The 24,351-nt window shown below is 37.5% G+C and overlaps 6 protein-coding genes and 1 non-coding gene across 9 annotated transcripts; 5 read left to right on the plus strand and 2 right to left on the minus strand.

Annotated features, from left to right (window-relative positions):
• Positions 1 to 116: 116 nt before the first annotated feature.
• On the plus strand, positions 117 to 8,135 carry LOC106414800 (glutamate receptor 1.2-like). Its single transcript, XM_048745454.1, has 4 exons — positions 117 to 422; positions 5,152 to 6,395; positions 6,491 to 6,797; positions 7,368 to 8,135. The coding sequence occupies exons 1-4, from the start codon at positions 128 to 130 to the stop codon at positions 7,883 to 7,885; spliced, it is 2,364 nt and encodes a 787-aa protein (XP_048601411.1). The 5' UTR covers positions 117 to 127; the 3' UTR covers positions 7,886 to 8,135.
• Positions 8,136 to 8,311: 176 nt separating this feature from the next.
• Positions 8,312 to 11,574, minus strand: LOC106403338 (monocopper oxidase-like protein SKU5). Of its 2 annotated transcripts, none has more exons than XM_022705287.2 (8): positions 11,275 to 11,574; positions 11,092 to 11,201; positions 10,737 to 11,007; positions 10,525 to 10,663; positions 9,522 to 10,251; positions 9,375 to 9,453; positions 9,093 to 9,289; positions 8,312 to 8,806 (listed from the first exon to the last, which is right to left on the minus strand). In XM_022705287.2, the coding sequence occupies exons 1-8, from the start codon at positions 11,422 to 11,424 to the stop codon at positions 8,710 to 8,712; spliced, it is 1,773 nt and encodes a 590-aa protein (XP_022561008.1). In that variant the 5' UTR covers positions 11,425 to 11,574; the 3' UTR covers positions 8,312 to 8,709. The 2 variants fall into 2 exon arrangements, with proteins under 2 accessions (XP_022561008.1, XP_013699636.1); XM_013844182.3 differs by having other exon boundaries at positions 8,312 to 8,729; positions 11,275 to 11,564.
• Positions 11,575 to 13,513: 1,939 nt separating this feature from the next.
• BNAA02G30190D lies at positions 13,514 to 14,728 on the plus strand. Its single transcript, XM_013844174.3, has 2 exons — positions 13,514 to 14,163; positions 14,268 to 14,728. The coding sequence occupies exons 1-2, from the start codon at positions 13,708 to 13,710 to the stop codon at positions 14,328 to 14,330; spliced, it is 519 nt and encodes a 172-aa protein (XP_013699628.1). The 5' UTR covers positions 13,514 to 13,707; the 3' UTR covers positions 14,331 to 14,728.
• A 1,081-nt stretch (positions 14,729 to 15,809) lies between these two features.
• On the plus strand, positions 15,810 to 15,881 carry TRNAK-UUU. The gene has a single exon. It is a non-coding gene; the product is annotated as a tRNA-Lys (tRNA).
• Positions 15,882 to 16,807: 926 nt separating this feature from the next.
• On the plus strand, positions 16,808 to 17,861 carry BNAA02G30200D (uncharacterized protein At5g48480). The gene is made up of 2 exons (XM_013865912.3): positions 16,808 to 17,163; positions 17,401 to 17,861. The coding sequence occupies exons 1-2, from the start codon at positions 16,910 to 16,912 to the stop codon at positions 17,603 to 17,605; spliced, it is 459 nt and encodes a 152-aa protein (XP_013721366.1). The 5' UTR covers positions 16,808 to 16,909; the 3' UTR covers positions 17,606 to 17,861.
• A 406-nt stretch (positions 17,862 to 18,267) lies between these two features.
• Positions 18,268 to 18,654, minus strand: LOC106425178 (putative lipid-transfer protein DIR1). The gene has a single exon (XM_013865906.3). It carries the CDS (start codon positions 18,597 to 18,599, stop codon positions 18,285 to 18,287), a length of 315 nt encoding a protein of 104 aa, XP_013721360.1. The 5' UTR covers positions 18,600 to 18,654; the 3' UTR covers positions 18,268 to 18,284.
• A 4,364-nt stretch (positions 18,655 to 23,018) lies between these two features.
• Positions 23,019 to 24,290, plus strand: BNAA02G30220D. 2 transcript variants are annotated; one of them, XM_013865896.3, is made up of 4 exons: positions 23,019 to 23,186; positions 23,262 to 23,495; positions 23,579 to 23,770; positions 23,863 to 24,290. In XM_013865896.3, exons 1-4 carry the CDS (start codon positions 23,178 to 23,180, stop codon positions 23,920 to 23,922), a joined length of 495 nt encoding a protein of 164 aa, XP_013721350.1. In that variant the 5' UTR covers positions 23,019 to 23,177; the 3' UTR covers positions 23,923 to 24,290. The 2 variants fall into 2 exon arrangements, with proteins under 2 accessions (XP_013721350.1, XP_013721355.1); XM_013865901.2 differs by lacking the exon at positions 23,019 to 23,186 and having other exon boundaries at positions 23,253 to 23,495.
• Positions 24,291 to 24,351: the final 61 nt, after the last annotated feature.

Raw genomic sequence — 24,351 nt, forward strand, 5'->3', positions numbered from 1 at the left:
ACACTGCATGTGTTTGGTTAGCTAGACTCGGTTATATAAATAAAAATGAACAAGTACACATGTCTTTCAATTGGAAACTTATTCTTTTCTTTTTTTTGAATTCAAAATTGGAAACTTCTTTTTTTTTATGGAGAGGCTTGGGATTCAAAATCCAGTTCTGGTTTCATTTCTCCTCATCATCTCCTCTAACTATTTTGCTTCGAGTCAAAACGACGTCGGATCCAAGCATGAGTGGACTCCGTTTCGAGTCCAAGTCAGGGTAGGGTTAGTTTTGGATTTGGGTTCCGTGGAGGGCAAGATACTTGGAAGCTCCGTTTCCATGGCGCTTTCCGATTTCTACGCCGTTAATAGTGACTACAAAACAATAGTCTCTCTTTCAGTCAGAAACTCTCGCGGGGAACCTATCCTTGCTCTTGCTTCTGGTAACAGTGATTACTATAAGTTCTAAAGATTGAATATGATCAAACAATATAAAGAATCACTCTCTTTATTAACTTGAGAAAATCACTCAAAACTCAAGCTCTCAAACACAATCTCTAAAACTCACAAGTTCATGGCACATCTCACCATCTTCTTATATAGAGACAAAGTTCCTAAAACGCATTAGTAAACCTAGTTTCCTTTTCCTAACTAGATAAGGATTAGTTTAACTTAAGTCCTAAGTTAACTTCAAGATTATCTCCAACATTTTTCCCCTTAATCTTGAAGTTAATATCTTCCATCCCAACAAGATCTCTCATCTCTTTGAATTTGATTCTTCCAAGTGCTTTAGTCAAGATGTCTGCCTTTTGTTCACTTCCCGGTATATGTTGAACGTCGACCAAGTTGTTTTCGATGCACTCTCGTATGAAGTGGTAGCGTTTATGGATATGCTTACTGCGTCCATGAAACACTGGATTCTTTGTCAAGGCAATGGCAGATTTATTGTCTAGTCGGATCATCACTTTGTTGCACGGCTTCTCTGATACTTCTTCTAGGAGTTCTTGTAACCAAATGGCTTGCTTTGCGGCTTCGGTGGCGGCCATAAACTCTGCTTCACAGGAGGACAGAGCCACAGTACCTTGCTTTTGTGAGCACCACGTTATTGGACATGTATTCAAGTAGAAGATATGCCCGGTGGTGCTTCTGCCATCATCCTCATCGATGTTGTGACTTGAATCACTATAGCCCATCAACTCTGTTTTGCTCGTTCTTTTGAAGTGAAAACCAAGAGAGGTAGTTCCTTTTAGATACCGTAGAATCTGCTTGAGTGCTGCCCCGTGAGACTTCTTTGGATCGTGCATGTACCTACTCAGCATCCCTACACAAAATGCAAGATCAGGCCGTGAGTGTAGTAGATACCGTAGGCATCCAATGTTTCGCCTATACTCCTTCTCGTCAATGCTCTGTTCATCACTTGCTTTTGATAGCTTTAAGCCGAACTCCATTGGAGTTAATACCGCATTGCACTCTTCCATACCAGTTTGCGACAAGATCTTCTTGGCGTACCTTTCTTGGTTTAACCTTATCCCATCTTCACCTTGACTCACTTCGATACCTAGATAATAGGTTAATAGACCGAGATCGCTCATCTCGAAGTTGGCTGACATCTCTTCTTTGAACTCGTAGATCATTCTTACGTTTGAACCTGTGACTAAAAGATCATCTACGTAGACAGCCACCAACAGTTTTTGAGCTTTCACTTGTTTCCGGTACAGAGAGGGCTCTTTAGAGCATCTTGTGAACTTCAAAGACTCGAGAACCTGATTTAGCTTTTCATTCCAAGCTCTTGGAGCCTGTCTCAAACCGTATAATGCCTTATGTAACTTATAAACTTTTCCCTCACTACCTTTGATTTCGAAACCTTCAGGTTGGCTGACGTAGACATCTTCCTTTAGGTCACCATGTAGGAATGCGGTTTTGACATCTAAGTGGTGAATTTCCCATCCGTTTGATGCTGCTAGTGCTATGATGAACCTTATGGTTTCAATGCGTGCAACAGGGGCAAAGACCTCATCGAAATCAACTCCATGCCTCTGGATATATCCTTTGGCGACCAATCTCGACTTGTGTTTGTTTATGCTTCCATCTGCATTACGTTTCAACTTGAAGATCCATTTTAATCCGATTGCCTTGGCTCCCACCGGTAAATCGACCAAGCTCCATGTTTTGTTCTTGACTATAGACTTAATCTCATCCTCACATGCATCTCTCCATACTTTATCTTCCATAGCTTCTTTAAAATCCCATGGCTCTTCGTTTAACAAAAGTAACAGGCGTTCACCTTCTTCTTCTGCCAAGCATATGTAATCATCTAGGTAGCCTGGCCTTTTGCTAACCCTTGTCGATCTTCTCGGCTCTGTATGTTCCATCTCGTTATCTTCATCATCCTCTGAGACTGAGGTTTGTTCTTCTTGCTCATTAATGCTAGTAGTTTCGTTTCCTTCGTCGGTATGACTTACATTCTCTGTTTCTTCCGGCCTTTGCTCTAGGCCTTGGTTACCAAAGTCTCCAAACGTAACCTTGAAGTTTCCTGGTTGCTCGTTTTCTTCTGTGTTTTGTTTATTCCACTTCCAGCTTTTATCTTCGTCAAACACTACGTCTCTACTGACTATTATCCTTTTGCTTGTAGGATCAAACATTCTGTAAGCTTTTGAACCGGGTTCCGTACCTAAGTGAACAAGAGTACGAGACCTATCGTCTAGCTTTTTAACATTATGTGTGTCGACCTTGGTGTATCCTATGCATCCAAATACTCTTACATGATTGATGTCAGGTTTTCGTCCCTTGAATACTTCATATGGTGTCTGAGCATTGAGAGCTTTGGTTGCGACTCTGTTAATAAGATATGTAGAGTGTCTAATAGCTTCCCCCCACAAGTAGTTTGGAACTCCCATATGTTTAAGAATGCTTCTTGTCATCTCTAGAAGAGTTCGATTTCTCCTCTCTACTACCCCGTTTTGCTGTGGGGTATAGGGGGCTGTCAAGTGTCTTTGTATCCCGGCTATTTCACAGAAACTTTGAAACTCTGTAGACGTGAATTCTCCCCCATGATCTGTTCTTAACGTCTTGATGGACGCACCAGTCTCATGTTCTACTGCGGCTTTGAAACGTTTAAACTTATCAAAAGCTTCTCCCTTCTCACTTAATAGAATAGACCACATATACCTTGAGTGATCATCTATGAGCACAAATACATATCGTTTCTTGCCGGCTGTGGATGGTGATATTGGCCCGCAGAGGTCTCCGTGCACTAGTTCAAGTAGTTTGCTCGCACGGTAAGACGTTGCTTTGGGAAAAGGTGCCCTTGCTTGCTTCCCAAGGAGACATGAGCTACATGTTTCTTTCTCAAGTTTTATTTTAGGAAGTCCTGAAACCAACTCTTTACTCATCATTACCTTCATTACATTGAACCCAATGTGTCCTAGCCTTGCGTGGAGCTTTCTTGAGTCACTTTGAGTTTCAAGTTGAAGGCATATAGATTCGTCTATCTCCATGATCACCTTGTAAAGACGATTTTTAGCTCTGTTTGCTCTGACTATTAGGTTTCCGGATTTGTCGTGTAGAGTAAGGTAACTATCTTTCATTCTTACATCGCATCCAGCTTCTGTTGCTTGTCCAAGACTAATTATGTTGCTCTTGAGGTCTGGGATGAAGTACACATCTGCTAGCACTTTCTTATCGCCGTTTTGAGTTATAAACAAAATATCTCCTTTTCCTCTTATATCTATCCTTGAATCATCTCCAAATCGTACCTTTCCAGTGATAGTTTCATCAATCTGATAAAAGAAACTTCGATTTCCTGTCATATGGTTCGATGCTCCATTATCTAGATACCATATACGATCTCCATCCTTCCCGGATTCAAACTCCTTTGGACGTACATTCTTTTCGTTGAGATATACAATCTCATGCATCAATAAGCCGTCAGCCTCATGTGTTTCTTCCGCTTTACTTTCCGTTGCTTCTTGCAGCTTGAGTAGGCGATCAGGACAAACCGATGCGAAGTGTCCAGTCTTATCGCACCGATAGCATGTGATTCTGGTCATATCGAGAGGTTGGTCCCAATATGATCTCCCTCGTCCTCTTCCTCGGTTGTTGTATCTTCCACCACGTCCTCTTCCTCTGTAGCCGCCGTAGTTTTCTCTGTTATGTTGATTCTCCATGTTTGCATACATGAGTTTACTTTGATTTTCTTGATTGTCATCTTCTTCCTCACATACACGCTCTTCATACGTCTTTAGACGACCAATGATGTCTTCAAACGTTGTTGTCTTGAGGTCTAAGATTTGTTCAAGTGATGCAACTATGTGAATGTATTTTTTTCTTGGCAGGCTTTTGAGGAATTTCTTGACGAGCTTTGATTCCTCCATAGTTTCTCCTAATGCAGCTGACTTAGATGAGATTTCTGATAATTTACCAACGAAGTCATCAATGGTGTCGGTCTCTTTCATCTTTAATCTATCAAAGTCAGACATTAGGGTTTGTAGACGCGCCTCCCTGACTCGCTCAGCTCCAACGTTACGAGTTCTAATGGCATCCCAAACTTGTTTTGCCGTTCCCAGCTCGCCAACTTGAAGAATAAACGCCTCTGGAATAGACTGAAATATTAATGCTGTCGCCATGTCATTTTTTTCAGGTTCAACGGTTTCATTCTCAACTACTTCCCACACCTTGTGAACCTTAAGTAAGACTTTCATACGAATGGCCCAAACGGTGTAGTTTGTAGTGGTAAGCATCGGACACTTGATCGAGGATGATCCTCCTCCATCTTTCTTGATAGCCACGGTTGTAATATCGCCCATTATTAATTTCTCTTTTGCAAAGGTTTTGCTCTGATACCAAATATAAGTTCTAAAGATTGAATATGATCAAACAATATAAAGAATCACTCTCTTTATTAACTTGAGAAAATCACTCAAAACTCAAGCTCTCAAACACAATCTCTAAAACTCACAAGTTCATGGCACATCTCACCATCTTCTTATATAGAGACAAAGTTCCTAAAACGCATTAGTAAACCTAGTTTCCTTTTCCTAACTAGATAAGGATTAGTTTAACTTAAGTCCTAAGTTAACTTCAAGATTATCTCCAACAATTACATTCTTCTCTTCTCTTTGTCTTAATATTCACTAACAATCTATATATGTTCTGTCTTTGTGAATGAAACAGCTGTTGATCTGCTGCAAACTGTAGGAGTGGAGGCGATTATCAGTGGGGATTCGTTGCAGGAAACAAAGCTTTTGGCTGAGATTGGGGAGCAAGCTAGGGTTCCTGTGATTTCACTCAACTCTCCAGCGTCATTGTCATTGAGAAAATACAGTCATTTGATCCAAGCGACGTATGATTCGTCGTCCGAGGCAAAGGGCATTACAGCATTCATCCATGGGTTTGAGTGGAAGAGTGTTGCTCTTGTTTATGAGGATGACGATGACTGGAGAGAGAGTATGCAGCTCATGGTGGACCATTTCCATGAGAACGGAGTTCGTATACAGTCCAAGGTTGGTTTTACAGTCTCTTCAAGCGAGAAAATGATGATGAATCGGTTAAGGAAGATGAAGAAATCGGGAACCACTGTCTTTGTGGTGCACATGTCTGAGCTTGTAGCAACTCATCTCTTCACATGTGCTGGGAGATTAAGAATGATGTGTGAAGGCTTTGCTTGGGTCCTCACTGCCAAAACCATGAACAGCTTACAAGGAAGAAACGGCCACGAATATGCAAAAGAAGCAATGGAAGGTGTGGTTGGTTTCAGGTCTTACATTCCAGTGTCAAATGAGCTTCACAACTTCACTGCAAGATGGAGAAAAACACTGCCTCTTGAAGAGGCTGTTGGGACTGAGATAACTCGGTTTAGCATCTCTGGCGTATGGGCTCACGATTTCGCTTGGGCGCTGGCGAGAGCCGCAGAGTTTACAAGGATGCCAAATGTATCATCAACTCTTCTTGAGGCTATCAAAGAGTGTAGGTTCAAGGGTTTGAGTGGTGACTTCCATATCAAGCATAAGAAGTTGTTGTCCAGCAAGTTTGAGATTGTGAATTTGATAGGATCAGGTGAGAGAAGGATAGGATTTTGGAACTCTAATGGTAGTTTCAGTAATACAAGACATTTGTCTTCTTCTACTCATAACAATTTGGAGACTATTATCTGGCCCGGTGGGACTATTCAAAGTCCGCAAGGGCGCAAACTAGAAGAAAGAAAGAGAAAAACACTGAGAGTTCTGGTCACATCTAGCAACAGGTTCCCAAGACTGGTGAAGGTGGCGACTGATCCAGTAACAAAAAAAGTAACCGCTGAAGGGTTTTGTATAGACGTCTTCCGAGCTTCCATTAGACCTTTCAACTATGAAGTGGAATTCATACCTTGGCGCAATGGTAGTAACTACGATGATCTTGCATATGCACTTAGTAGCCAGGTACTAACCATAACTCTTAAGTTTACAATTACAAAAAAAAAATTCATCTATGTATATTGTGTGGAAACTCAACTACCTCCACTTGCGTCATACAGAAAGACAAATATGACGCGGCCGTGGGAGATATTACAATCACTTTTAATAGATCAAGTTATGTTGATTTTACAATGCCGTTCACTGAAATGGGTATTGGTATTGTAGCACCAAAAGAGAGAAGTATGTGGGTGTTTTTGCAACCTCTAACACCACACCTTTGGTTAACAACAGGAGCTTTCTTTGTCTTGACGGGTGTTATAGTTTGGTTGATTGAAAGACCTGAGAACAAAGAGTTTCAGGGATCTTGGTCGAAACAGATTGGAGTTATCTTTTGGTTTGGCTTCTCTACCCTTGTTTATGCGCACAGTAAGTACTGCTCTTATCTCTTATATACCCATCTTGGTCACAAGAAATTGGAGTGGTGCTTTAAACTAGTGTAGAAATTCTATAAATTACATTAATATTCGCTAAACTAAAATATAATACATTTGAATAAGTTTATATAATTTTTTTTAAAATAAATAAACATATTAATCATATTAAAATCATGCACTAATAATTATTATATATAAATTTATATAAATATAAATAAAAACTGTATGGTTTGTTTTTTATTCACAATGGAATTTAGCTCTATTTTTTAACACTTCAAAATACTTATATATTATTTTATCAGTTTACTCCTGAAAACGCATTTACACATTTGAAAAATGAATTTATAACCCATGAAAGCATTCTTATTCTTATTTTTCATAAAAACATATGTGAAAACATAAAAATTTATAGAAGTAAATTTCCTGTAAATTATTCTCCATGAATTTATGAAATACTATAATATCAACATTATTAGTTTATATAGTTTTTTTTTGAGCAACTATTAGTTTATTTAGTTTTGAATGTAGTTTTTCACCATTTGCTGCTTACCCTTTGTGACAGGGGAGAAGCTAAAACACAACTTATCAAGATTTGTAGTTACAGTTTGGGTATTTGCAGTGCTGATACTGACAACGAGTTACACTGCAACATTGACAGCAATGATGACGGTGCAACAGATACGATTCAACTTCAACAAAAACCACGTTGGTCACCTTTTTGGATCAGAGGTCGCAATGGCTGCCTTCCACAATCCCGGAAACCACGTAGCGAGTATGAAGGGTCTTAGTACTTCTGAAGAATATGCTAAATTCTTGTTGAATAAAACTGTCACATTTGTTGTTCATGAGTTGCCATACCTCAAAGTCCTCCTTGGAGAGAATCCTGCAAAGTTTTTCATGGTCAAGACAAAATGTACCACCAGTGGTTTCGGATTTGTATGTATCCATCCCTCTTTTATCTTCATCAGTTTCTTTACTCTTCATCTTCTTTTATACTTGCTGATAATTAAACCATGTTTCAGATGTTTCAAAAGGGTGACGAGTTGGCGCCTAAAGTGTCCAGAGAAATCTCGAAGCTGAGGGCAAAAGGGAGGCTAAACGAGATTGCGAAACGATGGCATGAGATTCCACTTCCATTCACAGCAGATGATACATCAAATCCTATAACCCTTGACAGATTCCACGGTGTGTTTATGATCACTGGAGTTTCTTCAGCTTTTGCTCTTGGAGTACTTCTCATTCACTGGCTCCGAGATAGATGGGAGTGCCGCGTGAATAGTTTGTCATGGTTTTATCCTGTGAATTGGTTCAACATATACCTCTCGCAACGACTAGTACATCTTAGGATCCTCAGAACTATCCATCCTAGTCCCCTTGATGACCCCATTAGCGAGAATGCGGTTCGAATGGTTCAAAGTAACATTCGTAGTATCCTTGATATAAGTGCTCATGTTCTTGTACATGAGTCTATAGCTTAAAGACATCAATGCATCTCTTGACATGTCCTTAACAAAATTCTTGGCAGTAAAATCACTAATTATGTTGATTATTACAAACATGATTACTGCTGTCTTAATAACCAAGTTCTTATATCCACCATACTCAGCTGTAACTTGAAAAATAATATTCTATTACAATTCAAGCATAAACATATATTTTGATGCCTTGATGGATAGTTGAATAATTTCTACACCATAACTAACAAAACAGCATCTGTAACCTTCAAGCTACTAAACCAAACATTATCAACTTTTAATAATGATGGTAGTGGCTGGCAGCTTCCTCCAGTCCTGTTTGAAAACCTCAGAGTCCTCATCTGGCTAAACTACTAATCAAGATTGCAAAAAGAGCAAGGAGAATCCCTCTGCTTGTCGCCAATATAGACCTCGCTGATCCCGAGAAGTTTACCCTCTGTGACTGATCCCTGCAGACAAACCACCAAGACCCAGGTTCATCTCAACAAGTTCATCTCCATCAACTACTACATGTGACCTAGGATCACTAGAAAAAAATAGTCTCCAATGAAACTGTCTCAGGCAGGTATTAACTGAGAAAAAAAACAAGAATCCAGCCATTTTACATTGAGCAGATATGTCCATCTGATTAGATAGCATTTTTTATTAAAAATGAAACCTAATTCATATCTGAATCTCAGAGATGCATATGATATGAACCAACAAATGTTTGGAAAGAGAAGAAAACAATGCTCTTTCTATTCTATTTATGGAAAGTTCTTCAAAATTTTAGAAATATTACAAGAACATTTTGTGTTTCTGAGAAATCTTACCTTTGTAATGGTGAGAGCCGACCACAGTAAATGGTGTTTTCAGGAATAGAATTCTCAGATGTGTCAATCTCAGGATTAACTACATTCAAGTACACCTCTTGTCCTAGATACCATGAGGCGAGATTGTCTATTCGAAGGTTCCACATGCCAGCATTGTCCAAGTAAACTAAGATAGCCGTCCATGCACCAGGAAACACCTGTAAACACAAGCAGCTAGCCGTTTAATAACCATGTGAGAAACAAATGTGACACATCAGTTTTAAGTTGTTAGAGACAAAACACCTGCGTAGTAGATCTAGCAACCCCATCCCCTTTGTTGTATAAACTTCTACTATTCTCTGTCCACAGACCAAAGTCCATCCTTCAAAACAAACATCAATCAACTTACTTGTAAATGAATCTGATATATATAACCAAACGCAACCTTACCCGACAACAAAGAATGCATAACCATCCAAGTGATAACTCTTAACAGTAGTGTCACTATTCTGAAATATAATCTCCATGAACCCCTTGTAAGTGCCATTCATGACAGAGGTATCAACCTTAGGATGCCTATTCATCGGTCTTTTCGGAAAATCCAGCTTGTACACCCCTGAGATGTTGTACTGCTGAGCAAGCTTTAGTGGTGTTGAAGGAGGCAAGTACGATATACCATTAAGAGTGGCACGCAACCTCCCATCTATCTTCTCTGGTGGACTGTTGACAATCACGTAGACATCAGTTACTGTAATCTGACCATACTTGAAAGATCCCTGAGGGTTTGGTCGAGCAGCTCCAGCTGAGACATTCAGCCTTATGGATCGTGCTTGGTTCATTGAGAAAGATGTGTCGGACTCAATAGGAGGATCAGGGAGTGGACCTGAAGCGGGTCCTTGGGAGCTAGAGTAGTGCAAGATAGCGACTCCGGTAGCTTTGGGGGATGAGGATGATTTGGTAAACCTTGTGCTGGCTACAATGTAGTAGTCGTTACTACCAGACTGGTCCATAGTGACTAGAAAGGAGAAAGATTGACCCACATGAATGTCCATGTTTGTGTAGTTCTGCTGAACTGTGTATGAACCTTCTGTCTCAACAAGAAGTAGGTTATGATTCTGTATTCTGAAGTTTAAGGTGGTTGCTATGCCACTGTTGTGAACACGGAAACGGTATGTTCTTCCTGGTAAATGAAAGTGTGGTCAATAAGAATCATATTATAAAGCGTAACACATCTATGAGATTTTTTTTTTTTAATACTAGGAGTTTCGGGCCCCTCCGGACCCGAAACCACAGCTTATAATATTAGTTTCGTCCTAGCGGTCATTCGAACTGGGGACCTGTAACAAAATGGTCAGGACCATTCTAGTTGAGCTAACGACCTCTGGTCATCTATGAGATTGTTAAACTAGATTAGAGACATTTTCACATTATGCTATCAAGATGAAGGATATACCTGGTTCAACGTTTATTGTCCCATAAGGAAACCCACCCGAAGCGAGCTCACTACGGTAAGGAAAAGGTCCAAAGCCATTGATGAGAATGCCATCAGGAGCTCCAAAGTCAATCTTACTCTCAACATCTTTCCTCAGCTTCTGATAAAAGAAGAGAATGTTAAAACATAAGAGATAACTAATAATGAAGCAACTTTCAGATTTTTGTGTAGACCTTATGGCTCTTAGTGAACCAATCACTGATAAAGAGAGTAACATCTCCATCAGGCAAAAGAAAAGGAACTGGAATGATGTCTCTATTGTTGATAATGATGCCACCATAACCACCAGCTGCTCTCTGGAAGTTTGTAGATGGGAAATAAAAGAAACTACCAATCTGGTCTTTGACTTGAAACTCATAAGTCCAGTTCCAACCAGAAGGAATAGGACAGTTAGTGCCCAAAACACCGTCTTGCCACGAGTTTTTCCTATGTTGGATCCCATTCCTACAACACAACAGAACAATGTTTGATAATCACAAAAAAAAAAGTTATTAGATTTGAACAAGAATCACCATTCACCAGCCATACCATGTGAGAAGCAAGGGCTCATCAAGATTATTCTTCACGTTCACAACCACATTCCAGTTTGTAGTAACATTGAGAATGGGACCAGGGAACTGCCCATTGATCCCAATAACCTACAACGAGATCTCAAGAACTTGGTACATTGCTCTCAAGATTGAAAGATTGAGAGAGAGAAAGAGAAGGAACCTGTTGGCGAGTGCCTAGAGGAGAAGCGGTCAGGTAAGAGACAGTCCAGTCGAAGAAAACGTAAGGGTCGGCGGCTAAGCAGACAGTTGCCACCGACAAGAACAATACGACCAGTGAAGTGCACGGTAAGTGCGGTGGGGAGCACCGCATTGGATCTCTCCCTCTTTCTCTACGAACCTTCGTGTATGAACGGAGAAGACATGTGCAGAGACTAGTGGGAAAGCTTTTAACCGTGTGTGGAGAGATAGAGAAAGAAAGAAAGAATCAGAGAATGTGATTACAGCCCAAGGCGCCAAAAGAGCACAATACTTGATGGGTCCCACTTATTTCAGATAAATTATTAAAATTCCGACAATCTTTTAGAATATATTCAAATCAACCCAGACTCCCCGAGATCTTTGTTTTATAAAAAAAAAATTGAATACTGTTTTTAAAGCTGTAGGCTTAAGAGTTAAGAGTCAACGTTCTTACGGACCACAACGTTAATAAATGCCCTTTATAACTTTACTTCTTTCGTTTGTCAAGTTGTTCATATTAAGAAAAGACAATGGTCTACTCGGCTAAAGTTTAAAGTTTGTTTATTTATGATATTATAAATTGTGACAAAAAAAAAAATTTATGATGTTAAAAGTATAAAGTATGTTGAAGAGCTTTACGACTGGTCTACGTTCTTGTTTTCAAATGTGGGATCACTCTGTTGTGTAGTATTGATCGAGATAGATCTGAATCTGATTTACCCCACCATATGCTTGCATGTAAGCAATTTGAAATGGAAATGCTACCCTTTATATCCACTTTAAAGCTAAAAAAAGGATCACTTCCTAGACAAGAAAAATGTAGGAGGGTCTAGAGCCTCAACAGGCTTTGAGAGAAAGGCTAGAAAGAATGGAGAGACCCTGGGCCTGGAAAAGCTACGAGAAGCAAAGAAAGTGTCCGAGAAGGCGTCGGAAAGTCATTGATCATATGCAGTGGAAATAATGCTGACAACGTCCAGCTTGGTTTGTTTGTTCTTCTTCTCTAAAGTGTTGTTCTTAAGGTATCCATATCCTATCATTTATAGCTATGAACTGAATAGTTACTAAATCTCATGTTCTAATAGATTTAGCTTGGAATAGAGATGTTAAATATAGCGACCCATTTTAACATCTCTAGCTAGAAATGATGTTTTGCGGAGAAACCCTTGTTTATGTTATTTTTAAACTCTTGCTTACGTACTCTTATCTTTATGTTTATTTATGGATATTCATATGTTCATTGTCTAGTTTTTAATACTCATCTATAGTGCATGTAGGTATCAACTTGTTGTACGTTATTGATCGGAGATCTTGCATGTTCTTGTCTTATATTAGTATAACAACGGAAACTAACAATCTACAGCTAATTAGTAATGATTTAAGTTACTGTGTGTGTGTGTTTGCTTTTCTAGCAAGGAATTGAGAGAGCTGGCAGCAGTGGATGTTGAGCTAGTGAAGACTCCAGAAAAAATAGGATCAGAGTCCTTACAAATGAATTGCGGAGATATGGACAAGGACTATGAAAGGGATAGTTAGTGAAGCTTTTTCATCTCGTCCCATGGCAAACATTAACTTAGAAATTAATCAATTGCATTGCCACTTAAGATGTTTTCACCAGACTCAACTATCAACGACGTACCTTGTGTTAGCCTTCTTCCGTAAAACATTTTAAGGATGGACGTTCTAACTAATACAAGGAAATTAGGCATGAGTTTTTACTATAGGTTTTGCCCATGCTAAAGTTTGTGTTTTGTAAGTGCGTCAATTGCGGATATAATTTTTAAAATCTAAGAATTTGTGGTTACAAAGAAAAGATGGTAACAAGACAAAGAAACAAACAACTGTCTAGAATTAGTAATAAATAGAGTTTTGACTAAGTTTACAACTTCGAGACAAAAACAATCCTTTCAAAAGAGACGCACATGCGAGCCATGCAAGTGTGAAAGATTAGCCTTGAATTATTTTGAAAAAGATCGTCGTTTTGGAGATTCTTTTGTCAGATTAAGCTTTTCTCGCCAGTTGCATCACGCGCCTCCAGGTTTGATACTTTTAACCATCAGAAAGGCTTCGCGTCTGTTTCCCACGCTGAGTAAACGAGCGTGTTGTATTCCCGCAACACACTTCCCATGTGACAAGGTCCATTAATTTTCCACCCTCTAGGCCCAATCATCCTTCAGGACAGACAGATCATAAATGTTACCCTCACATTCCAAGGCAATCACAGTATTTATTAATCCACGTGGCATCACTTAACTGGCTGATTCGTTTTTCCGACAGGGAGAACACAGAAGCAGAGGATTCGTACCTCTTTCTCGCCTTCAATAATTCTGATCCTCCTCCACTCTGTTTCAAGCTGTCATCAATGTCTTCTTCCTCATTCATCTTCTCCTGAATCGCGAAAGCAAACACAGTCGAAGAGATGACGCATCGCGTTCTCCACCTTCTTATCATCGCCACTCTTGCGATCTCGATCCTCGCCGAGAATGATTCTATATACGATGTCCTTAAAGCACACGCGTTACCGATGGGGCTGTTACCGAAGGGCGTCGAAGAGTTCAACGTTGATATGGAGACGGGACAGTTCTCGGTTTACCTAAACCGGTCGTGCGAAGCGAAATACGAGAGCGAGATACATTACGAGGCCAACATCACGGGGACGATAGGCTACGGAAGCATCGGTGGTTTGTCCGGTATAAAGGCTCACGATCTGTTCCTGTGGTTTCCGGTTAAAGGGATCCGTGTGGACATACCTAGTTCCGGTGTTATATACTTTGATGTCGGAGTTGTTCGCAAACAGTACTCCATGTCTTTGTTCGAGACGCCTAAGGATTGTGTTGCTGTTGAGAACGAGGCTGAGTTTCGTGGGGATGATAAGGTAATTGATTTTGAATCTCTGTCACCATTTTGTAACACGTTCATTATTTATTTTGATATGTAATTGTTATACTAACGTGTTATGTCATGGGTGTTTGTGTGCAGGTTCGGTCATCTATGTTACAATTCCACGAAGTGGATCAAAGTGATGGGAGAGACATTGTGTAGCGCCAAAAGGGTTGATGAATGTTGTAATGAAGATGTGTTTAAAGTATACAAGTTTAGAAACTTTTAGGCTGCTCATGGATTTATTTTTGAAGACACATACACATACACACAACCTTCTGTTTGAGGTCAGATACTCACTTTGTTTGAAGTGGAAATGAGATGTGAGCGCAAGTTTAGACGGGAAGAACAAGTGTGGGAAGGTTTTGTATGGAATGTTGAGATTCGGTTGTTGGAGCGATCATAGGTGATTGAATGTTTTGTTTTATCATGTTTTGCACTTTGTCATGTATTTTTTTTTTCTCCTTGTAGCATAATACATAATATGTATGTAATGTATAATAGATGTGTACCTGTGTAATATTCTTTATCCCCAATAAGATTATTTACATTTTGCAGTATTTTCCGTTCACTTGATCATATTCTCTAGCATCTTTTGTCTGTGATGTTCTGGTTTATGGCATGTGTGCTCTGGCTGGTGATTTTGTCCCAACTCTGTTTCGATTGGTTTTCTTTTTAGTATCTTCTGTTTGGGTTATGTCTCCATGTTAAGGCTTTGTCTCTGGAGGTTTGGAACCTGCCAGCTATTGTATTCTGCATCTGAATCCTACCTTGTATCCTTCTTTGTTTCTCATATGAATGAAGTTCAGTGTTAAAAAAAAAACAATGATAAATATGTCACTTATTGTAATATAACAACCTTGCTTGTACAAGTTGCAGCGCCGGCCTATATATAACTCGTTGAGCAAATTGAACCATGCCAGAAATGCATGTGTTATGGTACTTCTTCTAGTTAAGGTTTTTGATCAGATTAAATTATTTTAACTTTTGGTGGTCAACTACTAATAAGTAGTAGTAACTGTGTAACCTCTGTTATAAGGGCATCTCCATCCCTACTCCATTTTTTTCTCTAAAATGGAGTAAAAGTTAATATGGAGTAAGATAACATGTGTTATATATATGCATGAAAGAAACATCTGATTGCAACGGTGTATTATAAAGCTACACATAAAAGAAGATTTGGAAATAAAGCATGTGCCAGACATACTGAATGAGAAAGAAAGAGATGTTTTGTACTAATTGAGCCAGTATGAAGCAATCCTTTGCCATGCTTTGCGGCTTGCTCACTTCATGAAAACAAAATTACATTGATAAGCGATTATGTCCTACCTTGAATCATTAGTACATGACTTTTCATCTTATGAGTTGATCAAAATATTAACCTTGATATATTATTGACAAATTTGTATGATCGTTCACTCGCACTTTTCAAGTGGGCAATGAACTTCTCTAACAAGAATGATAAAACACCATTATTTTATTTGGTCCCTTGCTGATCAGCTCAGAAGATTTCCATAATTGAAAACCTGAATTTGTGTACCAAACCAATATTGATAACCAATCTTTATTTATTATTTAAGAAGTGGTTTGGTTTCAGTTTTATTAAATATATTACTATTACTAATAATCTAAATCAGCAAAGCCGACTTAGCTCAGTGGTAGAGCGCGTGACTTTTAATCACGTGGCCGTGGGTTCGATCCCCACAGTCGGCGAAATATTATTTTTTATTCTAATGAATATTTTATCATTTATCCTCTGTGTCTCCTTCAACTGTTCCTCATTATGTAGTCTATTCATCTTCGTTTTTCCTCCTTTCCATCTGATCGGAGAAGAGAATCTCTTATTCCCTTGATGATTTGCTCATTTCCTTTCTCCTCTTGTTCATTCAAGCCAAACTAAACCCAGAAACTGAAACTTTGGGTTCAACTTTGAGCCATTTAATTGATTAACATTGTCCAAAAAGATGATAGAAAAAGAATATCGCCCATTGTGTGCGATGTTTTTTAATCCAATCTCGGTAGGTAATGGGTAGCATATACACGTGTGATGCATCCTGCTGATATCACATCACATCTAGAATGGGTGAGTTCCTTAGTAAAAGAAAAACAGATACTTGCATACAATGTCTCTCTTTGTCTGCGTTCATATTAAAGATTTAAAGATTGTATATATGTTATTTCACCTGTGGTTATTAGGTACACAAGACGCCCTTCCAAGTTCTTGATGAAATCACGTATTAGTATAACCACTGTTACAAGCTGCAAGGAAAGGTTTGATGTGTCACTATTTAATAATTGTAATATTTGGTTGGTTTAATATGACCAATGTTGTGCCCATCTGGTTATACACTGAAAGATATTGTTAATTTATCCTCTGTAACCATTCAGTTGGATAAGGAAAACTGGATACCTTCGATTCCAACTATAATCTTTGCATTAACTAATAACGAAATGATTAATTTACTTTTGCAAACGGATTAGTTGAGACGAGACACGCCGAGTAGACAAGACACATAGCCCAATAGACAATTGGATTAGGAAAATAGGGGTATAATCGTAAATAAGAAGAAAAGTAAGGGTGAGTCTCCGGACGTGAAAGCAATTCTTATACCCGTTTAGAATCATCGTACGGTTACAAAACGATTCCGCTTCTCCGCTTCCAAAATAAATAACCAGATAGTACCCTTCACACACGCCATTTGCATTTTCTCTCGAGTGTTGTTTTTTCCTTTCTCTCAAAGATGGCTCAGGAAGATGTTGCTTCGGTTGTTGAGAAGTCTGTTACCTTCACCGCGTACAAGCCCCAGCTGATCGTGGAGTCTCAGAGGGTCGGTGACGCTGTTGCCTTCTACAAGACCGTGTTTGGTGCGGAGGAGACTGGACACTCTCTCTACCCTAAGCGTAAGGCTGACCAAGAGCTTCCTCACCTTGTCTCTGCCGAGCTCAAGCTCGCTGGCACTACCGTCGTTGTTTCTGACGTCTCCGTTAACTCTAAGTAAGCTCTTTAACCCTCTCTTGTGTCCACTTGTTTTAGGGTTTCAGATCTGGATTATATTTGTGATATTAAGAGTATTCTGAGAGTAGTTTGTGTTTTTTTTTGGAACACAACTGAGAGTAGTTTGTGTTTTATAAACCGTTTTACAAGTATTATTATGCTTTTATTGCTGACAAAAAAAATTATGTTTTTATTGTTAAATACATTTTTTTTTGCTGTTGTCATGTTGTTACATAGTGCGAAGATAGGGACTATGCCTGCGATTCTCGAAACTGATGACGTGGAAGCTGCTGTTATGAAAGCCGTTGGCGCCGGAGCTGTCAAAGTGGAGGAGGAGGTTGAAGGTGGAGTCAAGGGTAAAGTGACGGATCCCTTCGGTTTCACATGGATCTTTGTTTCTCCGGCGAAGAAGAGTGAGAACGACGAGACCAAAGAGGTCTAACTGTCGTCGTTGTCTGATCGGTTTCTGAACAAACTTTTATTATCCTAGTCTGTTTATGCTTTTAGTTTGTCTTTTTGTGGAATCTCCGGTATCAATAAACCGGATCGGTTAGCTAAATGACTTTATTTCAAGTTTAATTTTCACCCATTTTGACAATACTTTGGTGAAAGAAAACAAAAATTAATCTCGGATGTTAATGTTCAGTTGATTTATGCTTCTCTTATATATTTTCCATATTCTCTGTAGTTTTATGTCATTTTGCTGGTTTCGTTTTAGAGGTAGAACCGTCTATTCAAAATTTAAATGAATGGTTAGATTTGTCCAAAAAAAAAATGAATGGTTAGATTAGAGATAAGAATGTAATTGCGAGTAATTAATGTTAGTCTGGTGTCAGTTTGTTGTCGGGTGTAGTAAAATCATAAGCCTCTGGGTCCGTGCTTTTTTTTATGTACTTGTATCGCTTATTGGTTTTTTTTTAGAAATTGCCGGTATGTGTTCTTCTCGAAATTCAAATTCTTGTATGGGCGTTTTTGGGCCTCGTCATTTGTGAAGTTTTCACTTTGGTTTTATCCTTTTTGAGCACTTTTTTGGGTTTACCCAATAAACTCTTGTGATAATTAAAATAAAAGGACAACATTAACACATGATTTTTAGAGAAAGACAAAAGCACACATAAAGCTTAACAAGTTGGAGCGTTGGGCATGTCACATTTGGTGGGGAGTCCAGCAGCGAGCGCCGGATCAATACCGAAAGAACCGAGCAAAGGAGAGTTCTTGTAGCCGCAAAGACAGCTGATGTCAGCGTGTTTCAGATAGTCGCAGCAAAGCGTTGATGGGTTCGTTGGATTCTCCTTGCTCACCGCTGGTTTGCACTCATTCAACTCTGACTGGGTCATGCCACAAAGATCAATCGCCACTGACCTCTCGGCAAAAATAGCCATCACCACCACTATCATCATCATCATCACCATCACACCCACCTTCTTACTCGCCATTTTATCCTCTTATAATTTTGTTGCTGTGTTTGTGATGTGAAAGTGAATGTGTATGAGAAGGGTGTATATATACTAAGTCTTGGAGACACCCGTGAACCAGATTGTTGGATTATTCCATTCGTCACGGGGTTTTGGAATATTTACTTCATTATTGGGATGGGGTATTGGTTATAGAGCCCTTATTGCAATAATTGATTGGTATATGAATTATCAGCTACCCAAGTTCCATATATTTTATTGGAAATGGAAGAAGAAAAATCCCCACAATAAAACTACACATTGTGCATTTCTTTAAAATAATTTTTTTTTCTTGAAAAAGGAACATTATTTAGCATCATACAGCTAATGAGCCTGATTTGAGCCCATTTATTAGATATGTTTATTCCTCTTGGGGTTTACCTCATATCCTTGTGGGCTTTCTAAAATTTACTAGCTCCGTAAATAATCGGAAGAGACAGGCCAATAAAAATCTGTAAGCTACCTTTTTTGCTCATTGTTTACAAAGCAAATAAAAACATCAGTTAGTATATAATACGACAAAATGTGGATGGAATGCAAGAGAATATATCATGTCAGCTGCTTTCTCATTGGTCTAATTACCACATCGACTTCAGACGTTTGAAAAATAAAAAGAGCTAAAAAGTTTACTGCACACTTCAGACTTGCTCACAAATGTGGAAACAAAAATTTTAAAGTAAGAAGTTGAAAATAAAAGAAGAAGAAAACAAAAGCTAGCATTTGACAATTTTCTTAAGAGGCATGTAGAGCTGTGGACGTAGCCTTTCCATTCATTCTCTCTTTGGGGAGTGTTGAGAGAATTCAGATCTCTAGATTCTCGGAGTTCTTACCCTTATGTGTTTATAAACAACACTATTCCTTTATTTTTGAACTTTAGCCTTTTACCATTTTTCTTTAGGTAAAAGTCATATTCCACCATGACGATTATTTTGTCTAGGAATCGTTAATTAATGTATTTGTCGTTAATAATTGATATCTTCCAACATCTAATCTTGCTCAGATTTGATGGGTTGATAGATGTAATTAGATTATTAGATTATTAGTCTATACCGGTAGACTATAAATAGATTTTATGTTGCATTGAGAAGCACAATAGTATGGTGTGTTGACCACAACTAGCTGTGACTTGTGTAGAGCCTAATGAGCTGTGATGTGTAACCTAATACTATCGTGTGTTGACCACAGGTCCACAACTAGCTGTGACTTGTGGAGAGCCCTAAAGAAGTAATGAGCTGTGACATGTGTAAAACCTAAATACTATCTCCATGTCGCATTAAAGAACCATATATACAAATTACAAATCAATGATCTTATGAATGTTATATATTATGTGTCTTGTATGTTTACTTAGCTCTGGTGTGTCTTATAGGTTACAACTATCATATTTTATATTCCCTTCTCATAATAACTAACGTTTCAGAAATTGTATTTTTTTAAATATTTTTACCCAACCACAGTTTCAGTTCAAAATTTTACTTTTGCTTCAAAATTGTGTAGTTTAAACTGCACTTTGCTTCAAAATTGTGTAGTTTAAACTGCATAGTGAAAATGATCTCTGTTTTACAATACTGATGTTTTGACTTAATGCAGTGGAATTAAAAAAAAATTCGATTTTTTTTAAAAAATAATTTAAAAATCATTCAACCAATCATAGGTTATTGTGCATTTCTTTAAAATAAATCCCCACAATAAAACTACACATTGTGCATTTCTTTAAAATAATACTAGACCTTGACCCGCCCAACCGGACGAGTATTTATTTTATGTTTTTTAGTTTTTTTGTTTATATTAAATGATGCATTTGTAATATTGAAACATAAATTCATATTGAAAATTAATGTTTGCAGTTATAATAAAATAAAAATTAAAAGTTTAATAAAACATTCTGATATAAATTTTAAATTTCCTAATTAAAATAATATAGAGGTGGTCATATTTTTTCCAATTTCAAAATCTAAGCTTCCTTAAAGACAAAGAAAATAAATTTATAAATACATAAAATATATAAACATATATGGAACTATAGTTTCAATTAAAATAAATTTGTTAAAAAAAATAATCTTGATGTTGTTATTTATTTTTAGAGCTTGACCCGTGACCGTATAAATATTTGATTTCACTTTAATTTTTTTCTTTGTACTAATGGTATAATATATATATATATATATGTAAATTAAAATATATTACTCAATTGTTAATATAACATTTTTAAACATAAAAATTTTATTTATTACTTTGAATAATTATATTTTGTGATTTTAATCGTCTATTATATCACAATGTATCATATAAACAAATCCAATATTTATAACTAATTAGACTTATATTATGAAAGCATTATACTAATATATGAATAAACTATTTTATATTTTATTTATATGTTATATAAATTGATTATGATGTGTGATTTTATTATTTTATTATTTATTACTTATAAATATTAAAAATATTGAATATGTTAATACGAAATATATCAGGAAATTTATTTTGGTTATGATTTGATAAAGAAAATCTATTATTTAAATTTTGGAAAGACATTAAATGTTTAAATCTATTATTTAAATTAGAAAAAGACAAATATGCTTAAATATAGATTCAATAAATATCTCAGTGGCATTCTAATGTAAATAAATGGTAAAACTAAGGGGTATTTCTATTTTGTACTTCTCTTTTAATAATATAGATATTTCTTGAAAAAGGAACATTAGATAGCATCACACAGCTAATGAGCCTGATTCGAACCCATTTATTAGATATGTTTATTCCTCTTGGGGTTTACCCAATTTCCAGGGGTGGGCGTTGGTACCCATTCGGGTTCGGATCGGATATTTTGGAGTTTCAGATATTTTGCTATAGAAGTGTAAAACTCGTTCGGGTATCTTTGTACTTCGGGTTGGGTTCGAGTAACTTTGTTTTCATAAAACTCCTGACATCTTCAATTTCGAATATCCAATATGTGGTTAGTTATACTTCTAGCGACTAAACAAATAACCATGTACAATTATAATAAACAAGAACTATATGAAAAAACATTTCGGAATCCATCCAACGATTTTCGACAAAGGAGAAATTAACATGCAATTTTCGCATTTTAAAAACAATTGATGAATGGTGTAAAACTAAAAAGGTTCTTTATTTTTGGTTAAAGAGGACTTTTTTTTAGCAACGGTAAAAGAGGATATAAACAAGGAATTGACCGTAACAAAACACAAACCCAGTGGATTAATGATAGAGACATTAGATGAAGAGATAGAAAGGACTAATGATATAAATTTTAAACGTTTTAGAATTTAAAAATAGTGGACAAAGCAAATTAGACAATAGACTGAAAGCCAAAACATAACGATAAATAAAAATACTATTTTCAAATCTCTATATCCCAATGTGTAAATACGTGTTATGGATCCATGAGGACAATTGAAATGATAAACGCAGTACAACACGCTCATGTATTAGGTACGCTGAACTCTCTAGGCATGTAATTATATTTCTAGTCCTCTTCTCATTATACCAAATTTTAAGGATTAACTTACCTAACCAAAACATTTATTAAGGCCATTCTGTTGATGTATGTCTTTTTAACTGCTTTCTCCATTTCAAAGGCTGCAATGAGCAGTTGCAATTGAATTATGCTGGTATGAATAGACCTTACCCCACCTGTCCTCTGTCAAATAAAACCTCTGATAAAAAAAGGTATTCAAAAGTTATAGCTAGTAAAAATGGAATTTTATAAGTAGAAAGGGTGAGAAATTGACAAAAGATAATAAATGGGATTGCTTGGAATCGTGGCAATGCTGGTTGCACACTGCACATAGCACATTGTTACATAATAGAGGTAATGTTGCATGTGGCCCCTTCTTCCTAAAGCTCCTTTATTAACTCTTTTGTCTCTTAATTTTCAAATTGGATATTCTCATAAAGATCAGCAATGTAGAAGTATATTACTTCCCTTTTTTATCTGCTTCACAAAAAATGTAGAAGTATATTACTTGCCTTTTTTCAACACAGAACAGTAACGGTATTAGCAAAGAAGTAAATAATATCGAATGCTTGAATCAGCTCTATGAGATGACATGAAACTTGGTCAATGTAATAACTTTTCTTGTTTATTGGTTTCACAGTAAAAGCAACGTTAATTCATTTGTTTGTTTGTCTGTCAACCCCATGTAAAACAAAATCTAAAGCCAATAAAACAAAATAAATAAGAGTAGAACATTATAAATAAATAAAAGCAAAGACAGACTACAGAAGACTGGATATAAAAATAAATTCAGAAGACGACTCAAAAAACAGTGGAATTTTGTAAAAAGTAAAAAAAGATGCAGAAGAGTAGATAAGCCAACTTTATTTTAATTTTTCACTTACCCTACTGAATTTTTCTTATAACATACACTTCCTCTCTCTCTCACCTAGACTCTCCCCTCTCCTACAACTAGACTTTAAGACTCTCAGTGTTGAGTAATGTAAAATAACCATCTGGCCATTTTATAAATTAAAACTCTCTCTATTAAAGCAGAGATCCAACATCATCAAAGTTCAAACTCATTCACGACTACACCCATGGACTACGTAAGCTCCTTCTCTTTCTTATTCTTCTTCTGGATACATTAGTATTTGAACTTTATATCTTTCTTTATGACTCAGGAATACGGAGGAGAGTACTGCAGGAGGGGACACGTGCCGGCGTTTGGAGGTTGGGACTGGAACGACGCCGTACCATTCACTCAGTGCTTCGAGACAGCAACAACAACTCAGCAGCCTTCTTATCTCCACCACTACCCTCCTTACCCTCAAGACCGTGATCTTTACCTCGCTGGTGATCTTTACGACAACCACCACCTTGTCGCTCCCGCCGTCATCCTCCTCCCTCGACGCCGGGTACTTAGTTTCTTCCCTCCCAAATTTAACATTCCTCCTCGACGCATTGATTTATATGTTCCTGGGACATTGTTTGTTCTCAGGCTAAGGTGGGCCAGGAGCCGAAAAGAACCACCTCCAAGGAGCAACACAAGTTCAAGAAGGATGCGCGTGAGTCTAACGCGCCGAGGAGCTGTCCAACACCGGTTGTGAAGCCGAGGACGGCGAGGCCTAAGCCTGTGGATGAAGACTTGTACAAGGTGTCTCCTCGACTTCTCTCCCTCAAATCCACAAAGGTACGTAGCTTTTTTTAACATTTTAATTAGCTTTAATTCATCGAGTTTTGTTAAGGATAATGTATTTTAAATGTTGATAATTTAAACTGCAGAAAAGGGGAGGAGGGTTTGGGTGCATTTCAAGATGTTTTTTGCCGACACGGGTGCTTTGAAGCCACAAGCGTGACAGATTGCGAGTGAGACAACACTTTGGAGTATGTTTTAAAAATACCGTGTGGTTTTGAAGTTGTGTATGTGTATTTATGCGTAGGGAAAAAGAATATGAATTAATCTAAACGATAAGCTTTATATGCTTCGGGGAAAACGAGCCATATTGTGTTACGTATAATATGTTTTTTTTTTAATGAGGCTTCTTGTTTTGCAACTTTTTCATTATTTTTTTCGAAGTATGTCCAAGTTTGTACTGTTTTGGTAGTAGTGTAACTGTTGGATTTGGTGAGAGATTTGGGATGTGAAAGGAGTTAAAAGGCTGAGGAAGGAGGGGGGAATGTTGAATAGAATAGCTTAGCTTCGTCATCTACATAAAGTTTGACTTGTGCCAGACTACCTCTTACCTTTTTCTCCTTTTTGTGATTTGGAAA

The sequence above is a fragment of the Brassica napus genome, chromosome A2, assembly GCF_020379485.1.
Source record: "Brassica napus cultivar Da-Ae chromosome A2, Da-Ae, whole genome shotgun sequence".
NCBI lineage: Eukaryota > Viridiplantae > Streptophyta > Magnoliopsida > Brassicales > Brassicaceae > Brassica > Brassica napus.